The sequence below is a fragment of the Penicillium waksmanii genome (assembly GCF_028829765.1).
Source record: "Penicillium waksmanii strain IBT 27052 chromosome Unknown utg000010l:1.0-3698451.0:1.0-3701458.0, whole genome shotgun sequence".
NCBI lineage: Eukaryota > Fungi > Ascomycota > Eurotiomycetes > Eurotiales > Aspergillaceae > Penicillium > Penicillium waksmanii.
Window position 1 is genome coordinate 1,176,449 of NW_026643256.1, and position 19,554 is coordinate 1,196,002.

At 49.7% G+C, this 19,554-nt stretch overlaps 6 protein-coding genes across 6 annotated transcripts; 4 read left to right on the top strand and 2 right to left on the bottom strand.

Annotated features, from left to right (window-relative positions):
- Positions 1–2,034: 2,034 nt before the first annotated feature.
- On the top strand, positions 2,035–4,444 carry gta1 (glutaminase GtaA; the record flags this gene model as incomplete). Its single annotated transcript, XM_057271631.1, has 7 exons — positions 2,035–2,228; positions 2,288–2,580; positions 2,643–3,666; positions 3,720–3,922; positions 3,984–4,127; positions 4,179–4,314; positions 4,366–4,444. 7 exons carry the CDS (start codon positions 2,035–2,037, stop codon positions 4,442–4,444), a joined length of 2,073 nt encoding a protein of 690 aa, XP_057115819.1.
- Positions 4,445–5,056: 612 nt separating this feature from the next.
- cps1 (Gly-Xaa carboxypeptidase) lies at positions 5,057–6,920 on the bottom strand (the record flags this gene model as incomplete). Its single annotated transcript, XM_057271632.1, has 3 exons — positions 5,057–5,100; positions 5,163–6,505; positions 6,571–6,920. 3 exons carry the CDS (start codon positions 6,918–6,920, stop codon positions 5,057–5,059), a joined length of 1,737 nt encoding a protein of 578 aa, XP_057115820.1.
- Positions 6,921–8,134: 1,214 nt separating this feature from the next.
- On the top strand, positions 8,135–8,925 carry N7481_012414 (WSC domain-containing protein; the record flags this gene model as incomplete). Its single annotated transcript, XM_057271633.1, has 2 exons — positions 8,135–8,420; positions 8,504–8,925. 2 exons carry the CDS (start codon positions 8,135–8,137, stop codon positions 8,923–8,925), a joined length of 708 nt encoding a protein of 235 aa, XP_057115821.1.
- An 811-nt stretch (positions 8,926–9,736) lies between these two features.
- On the bottom strand, positions 9,737–10,012 carry N7481_012415 (uncharacterized protein; the record flags this gene model as incomplete). The annotated part of the gene is made up of 1 exon (XM_057271634.1): positions 9,737–10,012. The coding sequence occupies one exon, from the start codon at positions 10,010–10,012 to the stop codon at positions 9,737–9,739; it is 276 nt and encodes a 91-aa protein (XP_057115822.1).
- Positions 10,013–10,645: 633 nt separating this feature from the next.
- N7481_012416 (oxidase ustYa family protein) lies at positions 10,646–11,629 on the top strand (the record flags this gene model as incomplete). The annotated part of the gene is made up of 4 exons (XM_057271635.1): positions 10,646–10,904; positions 10,973–11,095; positions 11,148–11,284; positions 11,351–11,629. 4 exons carry the CDS (start codon positions 10,646–10,648, stop codon positions 11,627–11,629), a joined length of 798 nt encoding a protein of 265 aa, XP_057115823.1.
- Positions 11,630–12,075: 446 nt separating this feature from the next.
- Positions 12,076–18,727, top strand: N7481_012417 (ABC transporter integral membrane type 1; the record flags this gene model as incomplete). The annotated part of the gene is made up of 14 exons (XM_057271636.1): positions 12,076–12,472; positions 12,822–13,076; positions 13,139–13,365; positions 13,422–13,701; positions 13,762–14,717; positions 14,780–14,942; positions 15,003–15,365; positions 15,426–15,538; positions 15,818–15,899; positions 15,961–16,576; positions 16,644–16,730; positions 16,780–17,355; positions 17,828–18,599; positions 18,665–18,727. Coding segments are annotated over 14 exons (4,950 nt in total), but the record flags the coding sequence as incomplete, so codon positions are not given.
- Between the last annotated feature and the right edge of the window lie 827 nt (positions 18,728–19,554).

The window sequence follows — 19,554 nt, forward strand, 5'->3', positions numbered from 1 at the left end:
TAGGTTAGTCTGTGCCATAATTGACTCGGGCTTGGTTACCCTTGTTCAGAAGTGTGCAAGTACTGCTCTACTCAATTAGACACCAAGATACAGAGTACGGTTGCTCTTGTGGCTTCACCTGTACACTTCCCAGCTTCCCCATCTCTATTATATCTTCCAGAATCTATAGGTATAAAAGGGGAGGGGCATCGCGCAGACCAGGTCGATTTGCACATGGTGGCGTTCGGAATAAACCGCGACAGTCGACGTTGCACGGAGATATTGTCATGATATGTGGGCTATGCGTGGCCCTGTTATCAAAAGTGATATCTATTGTCGTGGGGAGTTAGTGTGCTAGGAGTATTAACTCCTAGTATTTAGTATACTAGTACTCTGTGCCTTAACGGTGGATGTTACATCACCTTTCAGCCACACCCGCTTCTTTCTACTCTCTCCGCTACTCTTCCACCAAATTGCTCAGCCCCCGGGGAGCAAACTCCATCTGGACTCTGACCCGTGATGAGAAGTGAGAAGATGCAGACTGTAGAGGATACGTCGACCCCGCGGCTTCCTTTACGGCGTTCTTCACCGCATCTCACGAGGCCCGCAAGGAGGCACCAATCAGGAGCGGATCGGCACCCCAGAGTCCAACCACACGTACTTTGTATCTCGAGAACAAGCTGCAGTCCAATCGAATCGGCTGGATTAACGAGGGCCACGCGACCCCCGTCACACTACAGATGCGGTGTCCTGGTTCATCTCGGTGTATCGAGGATGCATCGAGTACTCCGTACTCCGTACATTTAACAGGGACATCCACGATCCGGCCATCTCGAAAGCTGACGCGTAAGGAGAGAAGCGCCCTGCCAGGTCTGCAAGGGGACTGACTGTGATTTGAACACTTTTGAAGCCATGAAGATCCAGACTTGATCCACTTCTGCAGGTCCCCGCGTTCATTGCTCGTTCAAGTTTCGGACTGAACTCGACTCGTTCCTCATGAAGTCGTGCTGGGCCATGATCATCCCCTTCTTCTCCGGGGCCCCGTAGATTGTCGGGTATTACTCCGTAAGGCTGAATTGCTTGCACGAAACCCTATTGATTTGGCCGACTGCCGAAGTGTGAGGTCGCATGATGGCATCACGCCTGGCGCCTTCCCCAGGGGATGCCATGCATGAAGCCTCCTACTCGAAGTTGGGGAATGAATGACTTCCCCTTCTCTCCGCATCACCAACTAAATTTCCACCAACATCCAACATACCAGTTGGGCCACACTCGTTTTCTCCACATCTTTATTTACGCCATCCCGTGTGCTCAGTCACCTGCGGGCGCTCACAAAGCCTCAGTCCCTCCACCTCTTCCGTTCATCGGCGCCGCCCTCGTTGATCCCGCATAGACCGCTGCTTGTTTACATGCAACTGAGCGTTGTGTAGTGACCGAAATTTGGGATTTCAGATTTCAGATTTCGGACCCGACATTTCGGACTTTCTCCAAGGTTCCCAGGTAAAGCCTTATTCACCACGAATTGATTCTGTCCTGGTCCTATCACCTTCTCCTATTCGTACCCCCCTGCATCCGCTATTCCTCCCTTGCCATATGGCCGAAATGAGTGCATGAGATCGGTTTCTGTACTTGGGCACTGACGCTGATCAGCCGACTCGCACGCTCGAACTTGTTACCACATGCACGTCTGCTGCACCTGGGAATCATACTCCCCCATAGCGCTAAACCACTTCCCATCGTGACCGTGGAGCGAACATTCCGGCATGCGGGACCGAGTTGGTTTGGTCGGTTTGGTCGGTTTGGCTGGCGTTGCCCCCCTAGTCTGGTAGAGTGGACCTCAACTATAAAAATGTCCCTGGCATTCCGGTAAACAAACGTCGATCCCTTCCTGCATCTGCTCTGTCATAATCGGGAACATCTGCAGCTCTGGGCCAGCGGTTGCTTTTTCCTTCCTTAACCCACCGTCGACACTTATTTCTACACTCATAAAGGACATGCTCCTTGGTTGATCGTTTCGATCCCGTCCAATCCTTTGTCGCTAAACTTACCGTCATCATGCAGCTGTTACGCCTCGTTCTGCTAGTTGCCTCTTTTGCTGGCTCTATCGGAGCAGTCTCTACGTTTTCCCCTGCTCGACCCCCATCTGTGCCACTTGCTGTCAAGTCGCCGTATCTGAGTACCTGGCAGAACGCCGGTAGTGACGGCGGAAATGGTGGATATCTCGCTGGTCAATGGCCTACCTTTTGGCAGTATGTTCCTCCGGCTCACCCTTTCTTTGTTTCAGTCTTTCTAATGAAGTCGCGAATAGGAACCAAGTCACCGGCTGGGCTGGTCTAATTCGAGTTGATGGCGATACCTACACCTGGATGGGGTTGCCCGGGTCGAAAACTGTTAATCAGACTGCTTTCGAGTACACCTCGACAAAGAGCATCTTTACGATGAACGTTGCGGACAAGCTGGAGATGAACATTACATTCCTTTCGCCTATTACTCCAACTGATTTCCGACGCCAATCCCTTGTTTTTTCTTACTTGAATGTTGAGGTTGCCTCTTTGGATGGAAATGATCATGAGGTGCAGGTCTACGCGGATATCTCAGCCGGTGAGTCGACGCCAATTTCCTTTTGTTTTATGTCCGTGGCTTTTTTGATTAACTTGGCGCAGAGTGGGTATCTGGTGACCGCAATGCAATTGCCCAATGGGATTATGGAACCACTGAAGATGTTGCTTACCATAAAGTCTATCGTCAGACCCAGCTGGCATTTTCCCAGAACAACGAGCAGGCCGAGTGGGGCTACTGGTACTGGGCGACTGATGTCGATAACGACATGACGCACCAGTCTGGAGCAGATGTCGATGTTCGCGGACAGTTCGCGAGTAACGGCGTTCTTTCCAACACCGCGGACACCAAGTACCGCGCTATTTCAGACAAGTGGCCTGTCTTTGCCTTTTCATTCGACCTCGGCAACGTTAACTCGGAACCTGTCGACACTCTTTTTTTTCTCGGTCTGACCCAAGACGAGGCAATTCAATATGAGGGATCCTCCTCGTATAGTTCTATTCCGTCCCTCTGGAAGAGCTACTTTGATACAGAGCTGGAGGCTTTGTCTTTCTTTCACCACGACTTTAGGGCATCTAACTACCTTTCCAGCTCATTTGATAGCCAGGTGGCCAGGGATTCGATTGCCGTCGCTGGCCAAGACTATCTCACGATTACTTCGCTCTCGGCCCGCCAGGCGTTTGGTGCAACCCAACTGTGCGGCACAGAGGAGAAAATGTATCTGTTCATGAAGGAGATTTCGTCGGACGGAAACATGAACACGGTCGACGTTGTCTTCCCTGCCTACCCTATCTTCCTCTACTCCAACCCGGAGCTTTTGAAAATGGTACTCGAGCCGCTGTACGAAAACCAGGAGGCTGGAAAATACCCCAACACCTACGCCATGCACGATATGGGATCCAACTACCCCAATGCCACAGGCCACCCTGATGGAAGGGATGAGGCTATGCCACTGGAAGAATGTGGAAATATGATCATCATGACCCTGGCATACGCCAAGGAGGCCAAGGATACTGATTATCTGAATAAGCACTACGATATTCTCAAGAAGTGGACCAGCTACCTTGTCAAAGACGCCTTGTACCCGGCAAACCAAATTTCGACCGATGACTTCGCGGGATCTCTGGCGTGAGTATAAGATTAACCCCGTTCCTGAATACCGGGCTGACCAGTGCAATTAGAAACCAAACCAACCTGGCCCTGAAGGGTATGATCGGAATCCAGGCCATGGCTGTGATTGCCAATGAGACCGGCCACACATCTGATGCAGCCAATTATTCCTCAATCGCCCATAGTTACATTACCCAATGGCAGGAGCTTGGTATCAACAAGGACGCTAATCCGCCACACACCACTCTCTCGTATGGTGATGCAAACAGCCACGGTAAGCCGGATTTTGCTAAGTTTCACCTCTACGGTCAGCCCTTACTTACTATTCGTCCCAGGTCTTCTTTACAATCTCTTTGCCGATGCTCAGCTTGGTCTCAATCTGGTTCCGCAGTCCGTCTACCAGATGCAGAGTGACTTTTACCCAACCATTGCCAACGAATATGGTGTTCCTCTTGACACGCGTCACACTTTGACCAAAGGTAAGCTTGCGATTACACGCATAGCTCAATTAATTACTGACTTCAAGACAGGTGATTGGGAATGCTTCGTTGCGGCCATTGCTTCGGCCAGCACCAGATCAATGCTCATCGGTCAATTGGCTACCTGGCTCAACAAGACACCCACCAACCGCCCCCTGACTGACCTCTACGAGACGGTTACCGGAAAGTGAGTTTTACAAGCACAAATATTCTCTGGGTCACTGCTAACATAATCTAGTTACCCCTCCTCGCCTATCTTTGTCGCCCGACCAGTCATCGGTGGATCCTTTGCACCGCTCCTGGTCACGAGCTCGTGAAGATAGTCAACCCCCTTCTTCTAATTCCTCTAATTCTTCTCCTTCTTGTCATTTATTCATTCAATGCTATTCTTCCTTTGGCATCCTACTATTGCTACTTCTGTAGGATTATTTTCCTTAGAGCGCTACTTCAATTTGGCTCTTCGTGACGCGGTATAGCGTCGTCCATTCGCTTGAACTGGTTCGAGGGTCTCTAATGCTCTTCGGATACCAGAATGTTTTTCATAGAGCTGTCAAATTGCGGTGGTTGCTTGTTGACTCTCGTTGGTGGTGGTTGTTTGAATGTTCAAGTTGGGCGGCTGGTCAGGTCTTGTGTACTTAGTCCATACCCTACAATCGATGATTCGAAAGGCAAACAATGGAATTCTCTTCTATCCAAGCAAGGCTTTTATGAGCAACAGCAAACTCTGCTATGGATAGCTCCAATACTGATCAATTGAAGCTAGAATACAACCATTGGCAGTTAGTTTAGAATGGGACACGTCTGCTGATAGGCACTGGCTGCAGCAATCATAATCTATGGCGAATGGTTAAGAGTACATAGACCAAACTCAATACTGATCAATTCGATTCAAATCGGTCCCTATCCCCGGTCATATATCAGACCAAACTCTACTGGGTGCTCTCGTCCCAGTCATCGAAGGAACGAATCAGATCTGTAAGAATGTTAGCAATGCTGCTTGTGAATCCTAAAAAACTCATCTCAATAGCGACGTACCATAATACAGCATCATAGCCTCTAGATGAACGTCCAAATGAATGCGCTCATCAACCGTGTGAATATTGAACGTGCCACCCACGCGCGACGGACTCCAGCGATAAATATTCTCCGAGAGAGACCAGTAGAAGCGCGTATCGGTGTTTCCAGTCATGATATCACCAGTCACCACCACAGTCGGAGAAGATTGGGGCTTTCCCTTCGACTTAGCGAGAGGGTTGGGGTGCGACTCGAAGACACTGCGCGCAACACCCGCAAAGCGAGCCCAGACCTTTGAGGTGAGGGGATCAGTTGGAGAGATCGGGGCCGGCTTGAGAGGCACACTGAGTGGTGATAGAGTCAGAGTGCGATCTTCTGGCTTCTCGCCGCGAATGGTTTCTTCTCCAGGGAAGTCGACATAGACCGTGACATTGTGGCTCTCGGCGATGGGGCCGATGATGCGAAGAGCACGTTCACGTAGTTGATCGGGGGTCATATGCAGAGCGACTCGGTAGTTGACGACAGCGGAGATCTTCTCGGGAAGAGCGTTCGTCTTGACGCCACCGTTAAACAGATCTGCTGCCTGCGAGGTTTGCAGAGTGTAGCGAACTGCGGGACCGCGAGAGGCAGCCACGGCTTCTCCCAACGCCGCCGGGTCTCCCTCCACCAACTTGTCAGCCAACCACGACTCAACTTGTTCAGGGGAGTACCGAGCCTGGCATTCGAGCATGCCGTACGATGGGTGGGAGGGTTCCAACCAGGGAGAGAAAAGCTCCTGGCGCTCAAGCTGGTAGATTATCTCGGACATGATACCAACACCAGTGTGAGCTGGGGGAACGGAACTGTGGCCGCCAGGAACAGCCAGGTCGAGGATCAGGTCAAGACTGCCCTTCTCCCCAACTCCGGGCAGAGCATAAACGATATCGTCGTTGGAGCCTGACTCGCCGCCCAGGCTCTGCAATCCCATGCCACCCTCATCCAGGACGAACTCGAAGCTATCCTTGCCATACTTCTCTTCCAGTGCCGGGGCAATCGAGCCAGCACCCAGGAATCCGTGAGACTCCTCGTCAAAACCAAAGGCAAACACTACAGTACGCTGCGGCTGCCAGTTCTGCAAGAGCAGATCTTCCGCTGACGATAGCAGGCCAATCAATACGTTCTTGCAATCGCTTGAGCCGCGACCCCAGATCCATTCTCCGTCGAAATGACCCTCAAATGGCGGGTACGTCCAGTCCGACGCGTCAGCAATTGGCACCACATCCTGATGGGCCATGAAGAGAACAGGCTTGCGAGTGGTATCGGCGCCCTTGAAAGTGAATACGAGGCCGAGTCGGTTGATATGCTCGATCTCGGCGTGCTTGTGTCTGCATAGTTGATTAGCAATTACCCTCGGGTTTGCGGTCTTGTCTGCCAGTACGGGGAAGCCTACACTAGTGGGAACATTTGCTCCAACAGCTTCTGGAACTTCACAACTGGCTCAAATGCCTCATCATACGGGTCCGTCGCATAGTCTCCAACGGTGGTGGGCACCTGCACCGCCCTCGAGAGACGCTGCGCCTGGCGAGCACGGAATGCCTCATCTTCCAAGAATATCAGCGACGAGTGCAGACCATCGTGCGGGGCAGCGACTTTCGATGCCTGTGGGCAGGTTTCCCGCCCAGAGGGCTCAACAAGCTCATTGCGGAATCCGCCTTTATCGGAGAAGAGGATCTGTTGTGCGGGGATGTTTAGTGCAATGGCGGAGGGCACTGCCAATCCGAGGAGAGCGAGGCCTTTCATGATCTAGGGATTCAATTAAGATATACTCAGGTGCTCCTACATACACGAGAGGTCTTGAGGTTCAGATAGATTCAACCCAGGAACCCGACTTTGGTTGTTTATATGGAACCCTACCCTACGCAATGCCGACATCCCACGGCTATCTTATCTTCCCCTCAGTTACCTTCGGCTGGCGGCCGCTACCGCGCTTTTAACCAGTTCAGGCAGGTTTGGGCTAGCGTTTGCCGATGAGTCGGCAATGCAAGATACTCTGCGATACTGGAGCTCTAAGAGCCTCCCGAATGGATGTATACATTTTCTATATACATGATCAAGGGGATTAGGGTTCTGACAAGTCTGGCAGAAGGGTCAACTCGGCCAAGAATTGCGTTCTTGGTTCCGGTGGTGGATGGGTGGAACCCAGGGAAGAAGCTAAGAAAATAACGTGGAACCCTGGATGGACCAGGAACACGCCGGTGCCTTTTTTTTCGCAGACAAGTACAGCCTCGCGAGCCTTCCACGCCGTACCAACTCATTCTCGACGGCAATTCGCTGCCGAGAAGCCTTTGGCGAGCATTTTCTGCCACTCCTTTCCTTCAATGGGTTCTGCCGAGGCTGATCTGTCGATCTCCAAGGGAGCACACAGGGGGGGAATTACGATACCCAACGCAAAAATGTAGCGCGGATGGAGCTATCCCCAATCGAACCAAGTGGCAAACGAAGCTCCTCAGATTCACCACTGGCTTGGGACGGCTCTGTCAGTTCAACGCCTCAAAAGGAAAATACATACCCAGCAAGGCGCCCACTCTGGGGATGGCGATCGGGACGATCTCGAGGTTTCGGCCAATCACGGCGTAATGGAGAGTTCAATAGAACACTCGGTTAGTGTTTCAGAAGCTGATCAGAGTGCACCACGATGTCATCATCTCCGTTTCAAGGCTCCATAAAATTATTACGGGTCTCCGAGTGTTCCTGAGGGGCGAACAGCTTTTTGGGGGCGCCGGGGCACTGAGTAGAGGATATAAGTGAGACAGGGTTTGCTGTTCTCTGAGGCTCTTCTCCTTTTAGTTTTTTTTTTTCTATCTACCTTTGTGTTTGTGTTTTGCGTTTGCGACACTATCCTTCGTTTCATCAGCGCATTCCGCATACTCAACACCCGACCCTCTCTCTTCAGCCACACTCTCTTCCCTGTCCTTTCCTGGACCCTTCTTTTTCCTTGTGACACATATCTCAATATGCATTCTCAATATCTCTCTGCCCTCGCGCTCGCTTTGCCGGTCGTTGCGGGCTATACTTCGACACTTGGCTGCTACTCCAAGGTTCCCGCACTGACGAGCCAGACCGTGTATATCTACCAGAACTATGGCTATTGCACAGATAAATGCTCCGAGGGCGGATACCGCGTTGCCGCCTTGAGCTCCGGCAAGAAGTGCGCCTGCTCTAACGAGCTCCCCGACGATTCCGCAAAGGTGGATGCTGATAAGTGCAATGTGACTTGCGAAGGGTGGCCTGAGGATAACTGTGAGCAAGCCCCAATTACGAGAATACAGCTTGAGCCTCAATGGCATGTCCTATAACAGCAGCTAATATATTCTTAAATTCAGGCGGCGGTAACGGATTCTACACCGTTCTCAGCACGGGTGATTACTCCAGCTCCAACTCGGACTCGGCCTCGGACTCGGACTCGGAATCCAACTCAGCTTCGACAGACACCATCATCATGGCTGCTGCAACCTCTACCACCTCTTCTCCCTCCACCGCTGGCGGCGGAATCGTTGTCGCACCCACAAACATCAACGAGTCCAACGTACCCACCAACATCCTGACCGCACCGGCATCTATGGTCTCCAAGGCTAGCGCTAGCGCCTCGGCCATTGCCACCGCAAATGCAAAAGTCACCTCTGCCCCTGGCATCGTTGCCGCGAACCCGAGCTCTACACCTTCCTCTACCCCCAATGCCGCCGCCACTCTCCGCGCTGGCCCCATCGCCGGTGCTTTCGTTGCTGGCCTTGGTCTGCTTCTGTAAGAAGTGGATTACACTGCTCGAGTCTTTGTTTCTCGGGCCGTTGTATTTATATCGTTGCTCTCTGTATAATGTATCTTTGTACTGCATACGCAAAACGACATCCGGTTCCGGTGCGGACTGGCGGGTTTCTCAATCATTCATCGTCTCGCAGGTCGAGTCCGATTGGTGTTTCAAAGGCAGGGGCCTGGGACTGGCGCGCGGGATTTCGCGATATATTCATACATTCGTTAATGGATCTGGTGATCCGATCTCTATTACTAGCATAGCATATCACCGAATGGACTTCACTATCCTCGGAAATAATTTGCTCGCATTTTACTATTAGTAGCTTACGAGAAGCACCAGTAGGTCGTGCAAGTATTTAACTAGTCTGCGACTCTCACCGGACTGCTGGGAGAGTACACCCCGTGCTCTCTTTCTGCAGAGATACTGGTGATGAATTTGAAGATTGCTAGAATGAAAATCCCGGCTATTGGCTTCACCTCACTTAGTGTTAGGTAGTTTGGTATACAGACTGATTTGTCTATATTTGGCTGTTTAGCAATAGGCATATAATGAGCGACTTGAAGAGTAAAGCAAGAAATATCAAATTAAATGAATGGCTTTACATGCAATGTAGACGAGAGGCCATATCCATAGCAGGCCATCGACCTCTCACAAATGATCGTTGTCGTAACTGATCATCACATCACATTGAACGACTCGACAATATCGCGCAATACCGAAAAGCCGAGCCCTACCCTCTTTTTTTTGGATTTAGCGACAATGTCCAGTGAAAAGCTTTTGTGAAGGAACAAACATACTCTGTGACTTAATTCGACTCGTAGGCCTTGTCAAACCACTCAGCGGCGGCATCCTTCTCAGGGGAGCGCTTCTCGGAGTAGGCCTTGTCAAACCATTCGGCGGCTGCTTCAGTCCCCGAGCTAACAGGAACCGCAACCACCAAAGAGGCAGAAATTGCAACAAATAAAGCAGATGAGAATCTCATTTCGATAATATTAGACTGAACAGGTGAAACTTGGGATAACTGTAAGCGAGATGGAAATGGAAACGTTCTTAGGGATAGAAGAGCAGGAAAACAGCCCATCTTTATAGAGCTTGAGAGAAGAGCTCGAGTCTCTGAATGCCCAGGAGCAATTGTGCTTACTCAAGCAGTCTGCAAGCCTATTACCAGGCAAAAGTGGATATTCACCAATGATTCCTCACGGCTGAGAAGTATCAGGTTAGTAGCTAGCCATCCTAACAATTTTCATAAAAAAAAATGCCGCGTTTGCCGTCATAATGCGACCTAAAAGCCGAGTATGTGGTCAGTTGTAGGAATATTATTGTTATCACAGGGATGTTTCCTTGGGCACGACCATTAGTACGAAGGTCAGGGTTACAGTGCATGAGTATCAGTCAACAAACATGGATTTATGGCCCCTAGGAGCTAAAAACGAAGGCTTGTCCAGCCACGAGATTCGTCAAGATCCCTCGGTTGTGAGTGTATGTCTGGATGAAAATCCGTGATCACTCTTACGCCTGAGACCCTTGTCAAATGATATTGGCAGGCCACTCGGAATATTTTATTAAATACTAGTATATTTCAGGCCTTAGGGGTCGTGAATGAGAATCGCTGGAAGCTGTCAGTCCTTCCTTTGACCTTATTTGAATTCTTCTCAGAACTTTACCTAACCCGCCATAACTCCAAAATTTGTCTACTTTTTGAAACGAAGTCGAGATGGTCGCCACATTGACCTACAAGAGAGTTTCTCAAGCTCAAGAAGAATCCTGTCCGGAAAAATATGACGAGCAACTTGAACAGGATTCACCTCTCATGGGGGTACAAAAATCTGTCGCCAGTAAACAATGCTGCGGACTCCAAGTTCTCATGGCAATTTCAATTGCATTACTTGGAGGGACATGTTTGCTGTTTGCTGCATTGCTCACCAGTCGGACACCCAGTGACCAGAAATGTGCAACGCAATTATCATCTTACTGTGGGTTTCAAGTTCTCGGCATAGGTATTCCGAGGTCCGTTTAATATCTGCTAATCGCAACTTTTTAGCCCCATTGCTAGAGGCAGTGGAATATTACGAGGTCGACTGGGCGAATAACTTCCATCAGGAGTCCATCTACCGAGGATCACCAACTCCAGAGCTAGAACTCGCATGGGATCGTCTTTGGAGACGTAAGTATTGTACTTAGCCCCATTCTCTGGACAAGCTGCTGACAATACTTAGAAAACGATATCAACGTTCCGCTGAACAAGTTATCCTCGCTCAATCGGTCGGTGGATGCAAATTGGAAGCAGACACCCACGCAATATGGCGGAGGCGCCGAAGCTAATGTAGAAGTGTTTCATCAGCTGCATTGCCTGGTATGTGCATGATGGTTTGTTTGATATGCTAGTATGTGGCTAATAGGAACGAATTTGTCGCGTTAGAACATGATTCGACAGTACACGTACCTTGACTCCTACGAAGTGCCGCCAGAGGGGTTTCGGAAATCCCCAGAAATGTCAAGAACACATGTCGACCACTGCATTGAGACACTACGAATTCATCTCATGTGTGCAGGGGACGTGACACCTGTGCTGGTGAGGCTGGACGACTCTAAGCCTCTTGGGGCCGAGGCAGATTTCTCGACGCATCACAAATGTCGCCGATTCGATAAATTGACTGAGTGGATGGATATCCACGCTGTACGTACAAAGGAGGCTTGACCTTCCCAGATAGTGCCCTGTAGAAGGGTAAAACGGTGTAGATTTCCCCGGGCCTACCGCCGGCGTGGCTTAATCTAGCCCCGCATGCAATGCCGCCTTGGCCTGCGGGTGATCGGCCAGATTTCAATTAAATATGCATAGAGAGAAAAGCTTGTCATCCATATGGATCCATAATAGAGTGTTGAGTTTTAGTTCAATGCCAGGAGGGTGCTTTAGTGGACATTTCAATGAGGGGCGCCTCGGTAGTTGGGTAGACTTACCCTAGTTCCTTACCTGGGCCACCCACCAACTAGTTACAACGTCTACTGTCCTGGCGATCAAGAAGCCAGTACTGAGACAAAAGCAGTGAAGTAGTTGGTCAATTAATTGAGGCGCGACCAGCGTCGTATTTGAAAGCAGCGGGCGTCAACTAGCTTATCCCAACGCTGACAGCCAATCTAACCTTGGAATCAGGCAGGGTTGCTGCGTTTGCAGACGCGGAGCGCGCCACAATCACACCCTGGAGGACAAAGAATAATTTCCGGTCCGATCACGAATTCCCTGGATTTCTACCTGCGTACCGCTTCTCGAGTCCCCTCCTTCATCTCTGCTATCTCATCTTTTTCGCGTGCACCAAGAAAACCTTGAAAGTGAAGATGCAGTGTGATGTTTCTGCTGATACTCACTTCGGTCCAAGAGTGTTGCCTTGTCGTCGTGACTTCGACTTTACACTACTCTTCGAGCAGTGGATCCTTGCTTTAGTTCCTGATCTGTCATTCCTCATTCTATGCTTTTGTCGGTGGTACTTTATTCGTGGGGGGGCAAAAAGAGATACGCCGCGGGGCGGTTGGCACTTACAAGACGGTCGGTCTCCATTTTCCCTTTTTCTAGAGCTCCAAAGGAAGCTTGCAAGCTTATGTTATTTTGGATTTTATACAGGTGTTCTATACGCTAATGCTGGCGCTGAAATTTGTTGTCCTAATTTTATGGTGTTTACCGCAGTTTCGGGTAACAAAGATCTCATTTGCGTCTGCTACAGTGGGCATGATTAGCACTCTCGCGCTGTTACTGCTTTCGCACTATGACCATGCACGTTCACTGAGGCCGTCGAGTTTGATCTGCCTATATCTTCTGGCGAGCATCATATTTGAAATTGTGCAAATGCGGACTTTGTGGTTGTTCCATCCTAAAAGCTACTCTCTTGCGGCGACAGTCACTGTGGCTCTCGTGGTCCGGTCCATGTTGCTCGTGTTGGAGACGAGTGAGAGCAGAGGAACTCTAAGCCCTCAATACGGCCGCATTTCTCCAGAAAATTTCACTGGGATCTTCAGTCAGAGTACCTACTGGTGGCTCAACGGGCTGTTCATGAGTGGCTTCCGAGGCGAGCTATCCCTCGATGAGCTCTATCCCCTGGATGGAAAACTCTTGACTAAGTCTCTCGTTTCCCGCGGCGACCAGCGATGGAAAGGTAACAAAGGTGACTTGGATGGTTTGAGTTAATAGAATTGGAGACTAACTCATGACTGCCAGAAAAACCCACGCGACGGCTAGCACTTTTTCGTGATATCATTTACGACTTGAGATGGACGCTTGCAGCGGCAGTCGGCCCTCGCCTTTGTTTGACTGGGTTCAAGTTTGCCCAGCCTTTTCTCATCAACGACCTCATCAATTACGTGTCCGACAACGGCTCCAGTGAGCCCTCCGGGGTCAAGTATGGCTTCATCGGTGCGACCGTGTTAATTTACGTAGGGATAGCAGTAAGTGGTCCACATGTCCCCTTCTGGATCGATTCTTTGGTTGCTGAACATTCTAGGTAAGCACTGCTTTGTTCAAGCGTCAAGCTATTCGCATGGTCACTATTACTCGTGGATCGTTAGTTACGAAGATATATGTGAAGACCCTTCACCAAGCTTCAGGTCAATGTCAAGAGACACGTTCGACCACCTTAATGAGCACCGATGTTGATCGGATTGTCACCGGGCTGTTGAACTTCCACGAGCTCTGGGCATCACCGGTAGAGATTGTGATTGCGCTTGTGCTGCTAAGTAGATCCGTTGGATACCCCTCAGTCGCCGCTTTGGCTGTTGCTTTGGGTAAGTTCTTGGAAATTCGGCGATGAAAACACATCAAAATAGAAAACTGACCAAAAGAAGTGAGCGTACTAGGGTCCTCCTATCTCGCGCCTCGAATGCGGCAATGGCAAAAGATATGGGTACAAGCCGTTCAGGAGAGAGTCAGTTTCACTTCGGTGGTACTCAAAGAACTGAGACAGATCAAAATGTTCGGTGCCGAGTCCGACATGGGCCTCAAGATACACAGACTTCGCGAATCGGAACTACGTCAATCTAAGCCTTATCGATCAATGATTGTCGGTGTCAATGTTTTGAGCGCCCTGTCGACTGCTATCGCTCCCGCTGCAACAATAGCCGTGTATGCCGCTACACAGCTGAATCTTAGGCTAGAGACACCCAGCACTGATGTTGTGTTTACGTCCTTGTCTTTAATTTCACTTCTGACAAGTCCTGTGGTGTTATTATCGGTCTCATGGACGAGGTTCACATCCGCGATAGGCTGTTTCGATCGGATCCAAGAATTTCTTTCCAAGGACAGCCGAGCGAATGATTTCCTAGGAAGGGGTGAATGGGTAGCACCTCAGAACGTTTCAGGAACGAAGCTTAACTCAGTATCGGCTCAGTCCCAGCCCCTTGTTTGCATGACTGACTGCAGCTTCAGCCTGGGCCCGGACAGCCCAGCGATTCTCCATGGGATAACACTAGAGATACAGCATGCTTCATATACAGCGGTGACTGGCCCTATTGGCTCTGGAAAGTCGTCCTTGCTTGAAGCAATGCTCGGCGAAATGCATCTAAGAGAAGGGAATCTGTCCGTTAGTCCGGTTAAGATGGCGTATTGCAAGCAAAATCCGTGGATATTCAATGGGACACTGAAAGCGAACATCATCGGAGAATCACACGCAGACGAAAAATGGCTCGAAGAAGTGTTGCATGCCTGTAACCTGGACATTGAAGCCACAAAACTTCCTCTCGGACTTGACACAGTAGCTGGGAGCTCAGGAGCTCAGTTGAGTGGAGGACAGAAACAGCGAGTGGTAAATATACCGATGAATTTTCTTTTAGCTTTTTTTCTAGCTGCTGACCCATATGAGCTTAGGCTTTAGCCAGAGCAATCTACGCGAGGCCATCCTTACTGGTTTTAGATGACTGTTTTGGCCCCTTAGATGCAGTGACATCAAGAATGGTCTTCCAGCAAGTGCTCGGTCGCGCCGGTCTGGCCAGAAGGATCGGGATGGCTACCGTTCTTGTGACAACAGCAGGTGAGTCTAATGTGCCCATATGAGCAATTACGGCGCTGATCGCTTTTTTGATATCAATAGTGCAACATTTGAAAGAAGCGGACAATTTGGTTGTACTTTCAAAAGATGGTCGCGTGGAAGCTAAAGGGCGTTTCGAAGAACTGGTGAATAAGAATGAGTACATGCAGAGCCTTTCTCGTTCAATACGCTCCGAAGACATCGGTATCGAAGAAGAAAGCGAAGAGAGTGTTTCCAGGCTCGAGGGAGTACAAGAAGTGAGGCAAGAAGCCGGAGAGACCGCTAAAAGAGAGAAAGTTCCTAGCACACCCCGAGGTGGTGGGGACATCTCACTCTACGCTTACTACATCAGATCTTTTGGCTGGTGGGTATTTGGGTTAACGCTGGTATTCGCATGTCTATTCGTATTCTGCATTTCCTTTCCGCGTGAGTATCTCTTTGGTCCTATCCTGAAAAATTTAGCTGCCAAATACTAAATCATTGCAGAGGTTATGCTGAGCTGGTGGTGTGGCTCAACCCCCCCCAAAAAACTACATCTATCTCGGTTCATACGTCGGGATATCGTCTATCGCCATCATTGCGATGGCCGCTTTTATTGGGTATGTTTGAAGCACTCCACTCAACATGTTCGTCGAAATTTCTCATGCATCTTAGATTCTTTTTTGTCTGGGCTGTTCCCAAGTCGGCTGTCCAACTACATAGAATTTTTCTGGACACGATCATGAGGTGAGAGATCAAGACCCACCTGATATAAGTCTGAATTTTTTACTGAAGTTTTCCTAGAGCACCTTGGCCTAGCGTAGCTCGGATAGATACAGGTAATCTCATTAATAGGTAAGGTATCTGTGTGAGACACCACGAAATTTCGTGTTCAATAGATGCTGATTGCTTCCAGGTTTAGCCAGGACATGTCACTTCTTGACATGCAGCTTCCTGTTGCATTCGGCATAAGTCTCCAGAGTTCGTGGTCTCCGATCCTTCAAAGTTGTTTAATCACAAGTACTAGTTAACTCTTGAGCAGACGTTTTAACTTGCATCGCACAAGGCGCCCTGATAGCTACTGGATCAGGTTACATGTCTGTCGTAATCCCCTTCTGCATTGTGGCAGTATGGACAATTCAAGCTTTCTACTTGCGCACTTCCCGGCAAGTCAGACTCCTTGATCTGGAAGCAAAAGCTCCCCTTTACGCCCAATTCTTGGAAACCACAGAGGGTCTTACAACTATCCGTGCACTTCATTGGCAGCAATCATTTGCAGATCAAAATGCCGAGCTCCTCGACACGTCCCAGAAGCCATTTTACACCATGTACTCCATTCAGCAGTGGCTGCAGGTTGTTTTGGATCTCCTCATGGCAGGGATTGCGACCGTTCTGGTTACATTGGCTATTTTTGTGAGCAAGAAGACTAGCTCTGGAGCCCTCGGCGTTGCTCTTGTGAATCTGCTTTCATTCAACACAACATTGACCTTGTTGATAACGAACTGGACACAGTTGGAGACTTCTCTAGGGGCAATTGTGCGAATCAAACAATTTGTGACAGACCTGCAACTACAACCGGCTAGGAACCAGATAGCATGTCCAGAGGGTTGGCCGTGGGAAGGTCGAGTGGAATTTCGAAGGGTTTCTGCATCGTATGGGTAAGTCTTTGTTTGAGCATCACCTTCGAGGCAAGTCAATTGAATCAGGGACTAAATTTGCTCCAAGGGGGTATGTTTCCACCCCTGTATTGCAGAATGTCTCATTTAGCCTAGAGGGCGGCCAGAAACTAGGTATTTGTGGGAGAACCGGAAGGTAAGGCCAGCAAAGCCCCTATGAATGAGTGACGACTTAACTCGAACAGTGGAAAGAGTTCTTTGCTTGCCTGCTTTTTCTCTCTCGTGACGATTACGTCTGGCGAAATCCTCATTGACAATGTCGACATCTCAACTCTTCCTAAAGAGAAGCTCTACTCTGCATTGGTCCCAATTTCTCAGAGTCCATTAGTAATTCCCGGTTCGATCCGTGAAAACCTTGCTTTGGGAATTACATCAACTATTGATGATTTAGCGATGGTATCTGCCTTGAAGGAAGTCGGACTTTGGCATCAAATTCGAGACAATGGTGGCCTGAGTGCGAACATCCATTCAACTAAACTATCCAATGGCCAAAAGCAGATTTTATGCATTGCCCGTGCTATTCTATTTCCTGGTAGGATCATCATCATGGATGAACCTACGGCCGGATTTGATGAACACACCGAGAGATTGGCCACAGAGCTTCTTCGTGAGAAGCTAAAAGGGCGGACTATAATCTCAATTTCCCATCAAATCAACACTGTGATGGACTCGGATCTGGTCATGGTCATGAAGCACGGTACAGTATCTGAATTAGGAGCACCGCAAGAGCTTTTGAGTAGGCGAGGCATGTTCTGGCAGTTGTACTCGGCAAATTGAAAGACAACATAGAAATGTAGAGTGAAAATTCCAGAGCAATGCATACCTAATGGCCATTACGCTCTAGTTTTCCACGGAATAGATGACCCTGTGGGGCATAAGAAGTAGGTGAACTCAGGTAAGCACTAGTTCACCAATTTAAATGTGTTGTGGGACGCTTGACGTCAGGTTCCCCATAGTATTTCCCCCGGAATAGCAAGTCGGGGAGAACACCGATCATTACTCGAAGCGTCGACTCCTCGCTTTGACGAGGGGAAGCTGACACAAACGTCAAGCTAAGTTCAATATTATTGCAACACAGACGATCGTATCTCCGGAGCGTAACTAAACTAAACTATCGCGCGGCGAAGAACATTGTGATTCGCGGAAATTAGCAGAGAACCATGGCATTCGCTCGCAGATTAGCCATCCTCCCCGGAGGTCTCAGGTAGGGAGACCACAAATCACCCGAGACAGCGCGATCATTCGGGATGATGAGGCAGGGGTTAACCTCGATTTCGCGACAGGCGGACTGGGCTCGAGTATCGGCAAGAAACTGCGCGAGCAAGGAGCACGAGTCGCGATCCTTTACGCGCCCTTTGAGGCGAAGCGGCGGGATGAATTGCTCGAGGCTGGGTACGGGGGTACCGACATCGACGATATCCGCACCTATGAGTGCGACATCACGTCCGCGGACTCTGTCCAGTCGGCGTTCGAATCGCTTGAGAAGCAGATTGTCGCCCCAGCTTCCTCGTCACTCGCCGACCGGGCATTCCCGAGTATCTTGATTAATACGGCTGGATATGTATCGCTCAGCGATATGGAGATCACGCCGCCCGAGGAAACCATGAAGCATCTCACGACCAATGTTTTAGGGCCCATGCTCTGCTCGCAGGCCTTTGCTCGATTGTATTTCGCTGCTTCGAAGGTTGCCGAGTCATCGACTAGTCCGCCTCCGCCTGGGAGGATCGTGAGTATCTCTTCGCAGGCTGCGCATGCGGCTCTGCACCGTCATGGTGCTTATTGCGCTTCCAAGGCTGCGCTAGGGGGGCTGACTCGCAGTATGGCATCTGAGTGGGCTGGTCGGGGGATCACATCTAATACCGTTTCTCCGACTGTTGCGTGGACGGCGCTGGGACAGAAGGCTTGGGGTGAGACGTCGGTGAGGGAGGCATTCTTGAAGAGTATCCCCACTGGCAAGTTTGCGCTTCCAGAGGAGGTGGCGGATGCTGTTCTATTCCTTTGCCAGGTAAGTTTTCCAATGTGTCCGGGGGTGTTGATTCAAGTTGTGCATGGTGCTCACTCGTCGAATAGGACTCCAGTGGGATGATCAACGGTGCGGACATTCGAGTTGATGGCGGCTTCACTGTTCGGTAGATTAGTGTCAGCCATTTTATGTTGAAAACTTGGGAATATACAAAATATACCAATTGAGAAATTGTGTGCAGAAGCGCAAGCTGGTTCAAGTTCAAATTTGTTATGTTGTGTTGTTGTTGTGTGTGGAAGTAGAAAAGGCTGGCGTGATCACCTGCTCAGCCAACGTCTTCCTCTTCTTCCTCTTCTCCTCTCTCCTCTCTTCTCTCTTCTCTCTTCTCTCTTCTCTCTTCTCTCTTCTCTCTTCTCTCTTCTCTCTTCTCTCTTCTCTCTTCTCTCTTCTCTCTTCTCTCTTCTCTCTTCTCTCTTCTCTTCTTCTCTTCCTCTCCATCTCCATCTCCATCGAGTCATCTCATAAATATACCAAATACCCAACCCACGAGTGCTTCATATCTTTACAAAACAGTGCCACAGCCCATTCCCCTGGTGCCGCTTATGATTCGACTTTCACCGAACTTGAATCGATTTATGGCTCTTATAAAAAGCGGTACGGCGAGCCAGCAGAATACAAATATCGGGGGGTCACCAATCAACGCTGCGATCTCCCACTCAACCGAGTAGACAAACGAAGACAAGGCATCGACGATCATACTTACTTCCTCCGGCTGCTTGCAGACGCGGAAAAGACGAGACACGAATAATTCATCGTGCTCAACGGGTGGAACGCCGTGACGACAGGACATTCATCACGCTCTTCTATGGCCGTACGTGCAAAATCACGCTCAGGGTTTTCATTTCCCAACCAGATCCGGATGCAACCCTTTTTCACGATGCAAGTGTCAGAGAGGTGAGTACCGTATCTATGGTCAAACGTTATTGGCCAAGCTAAA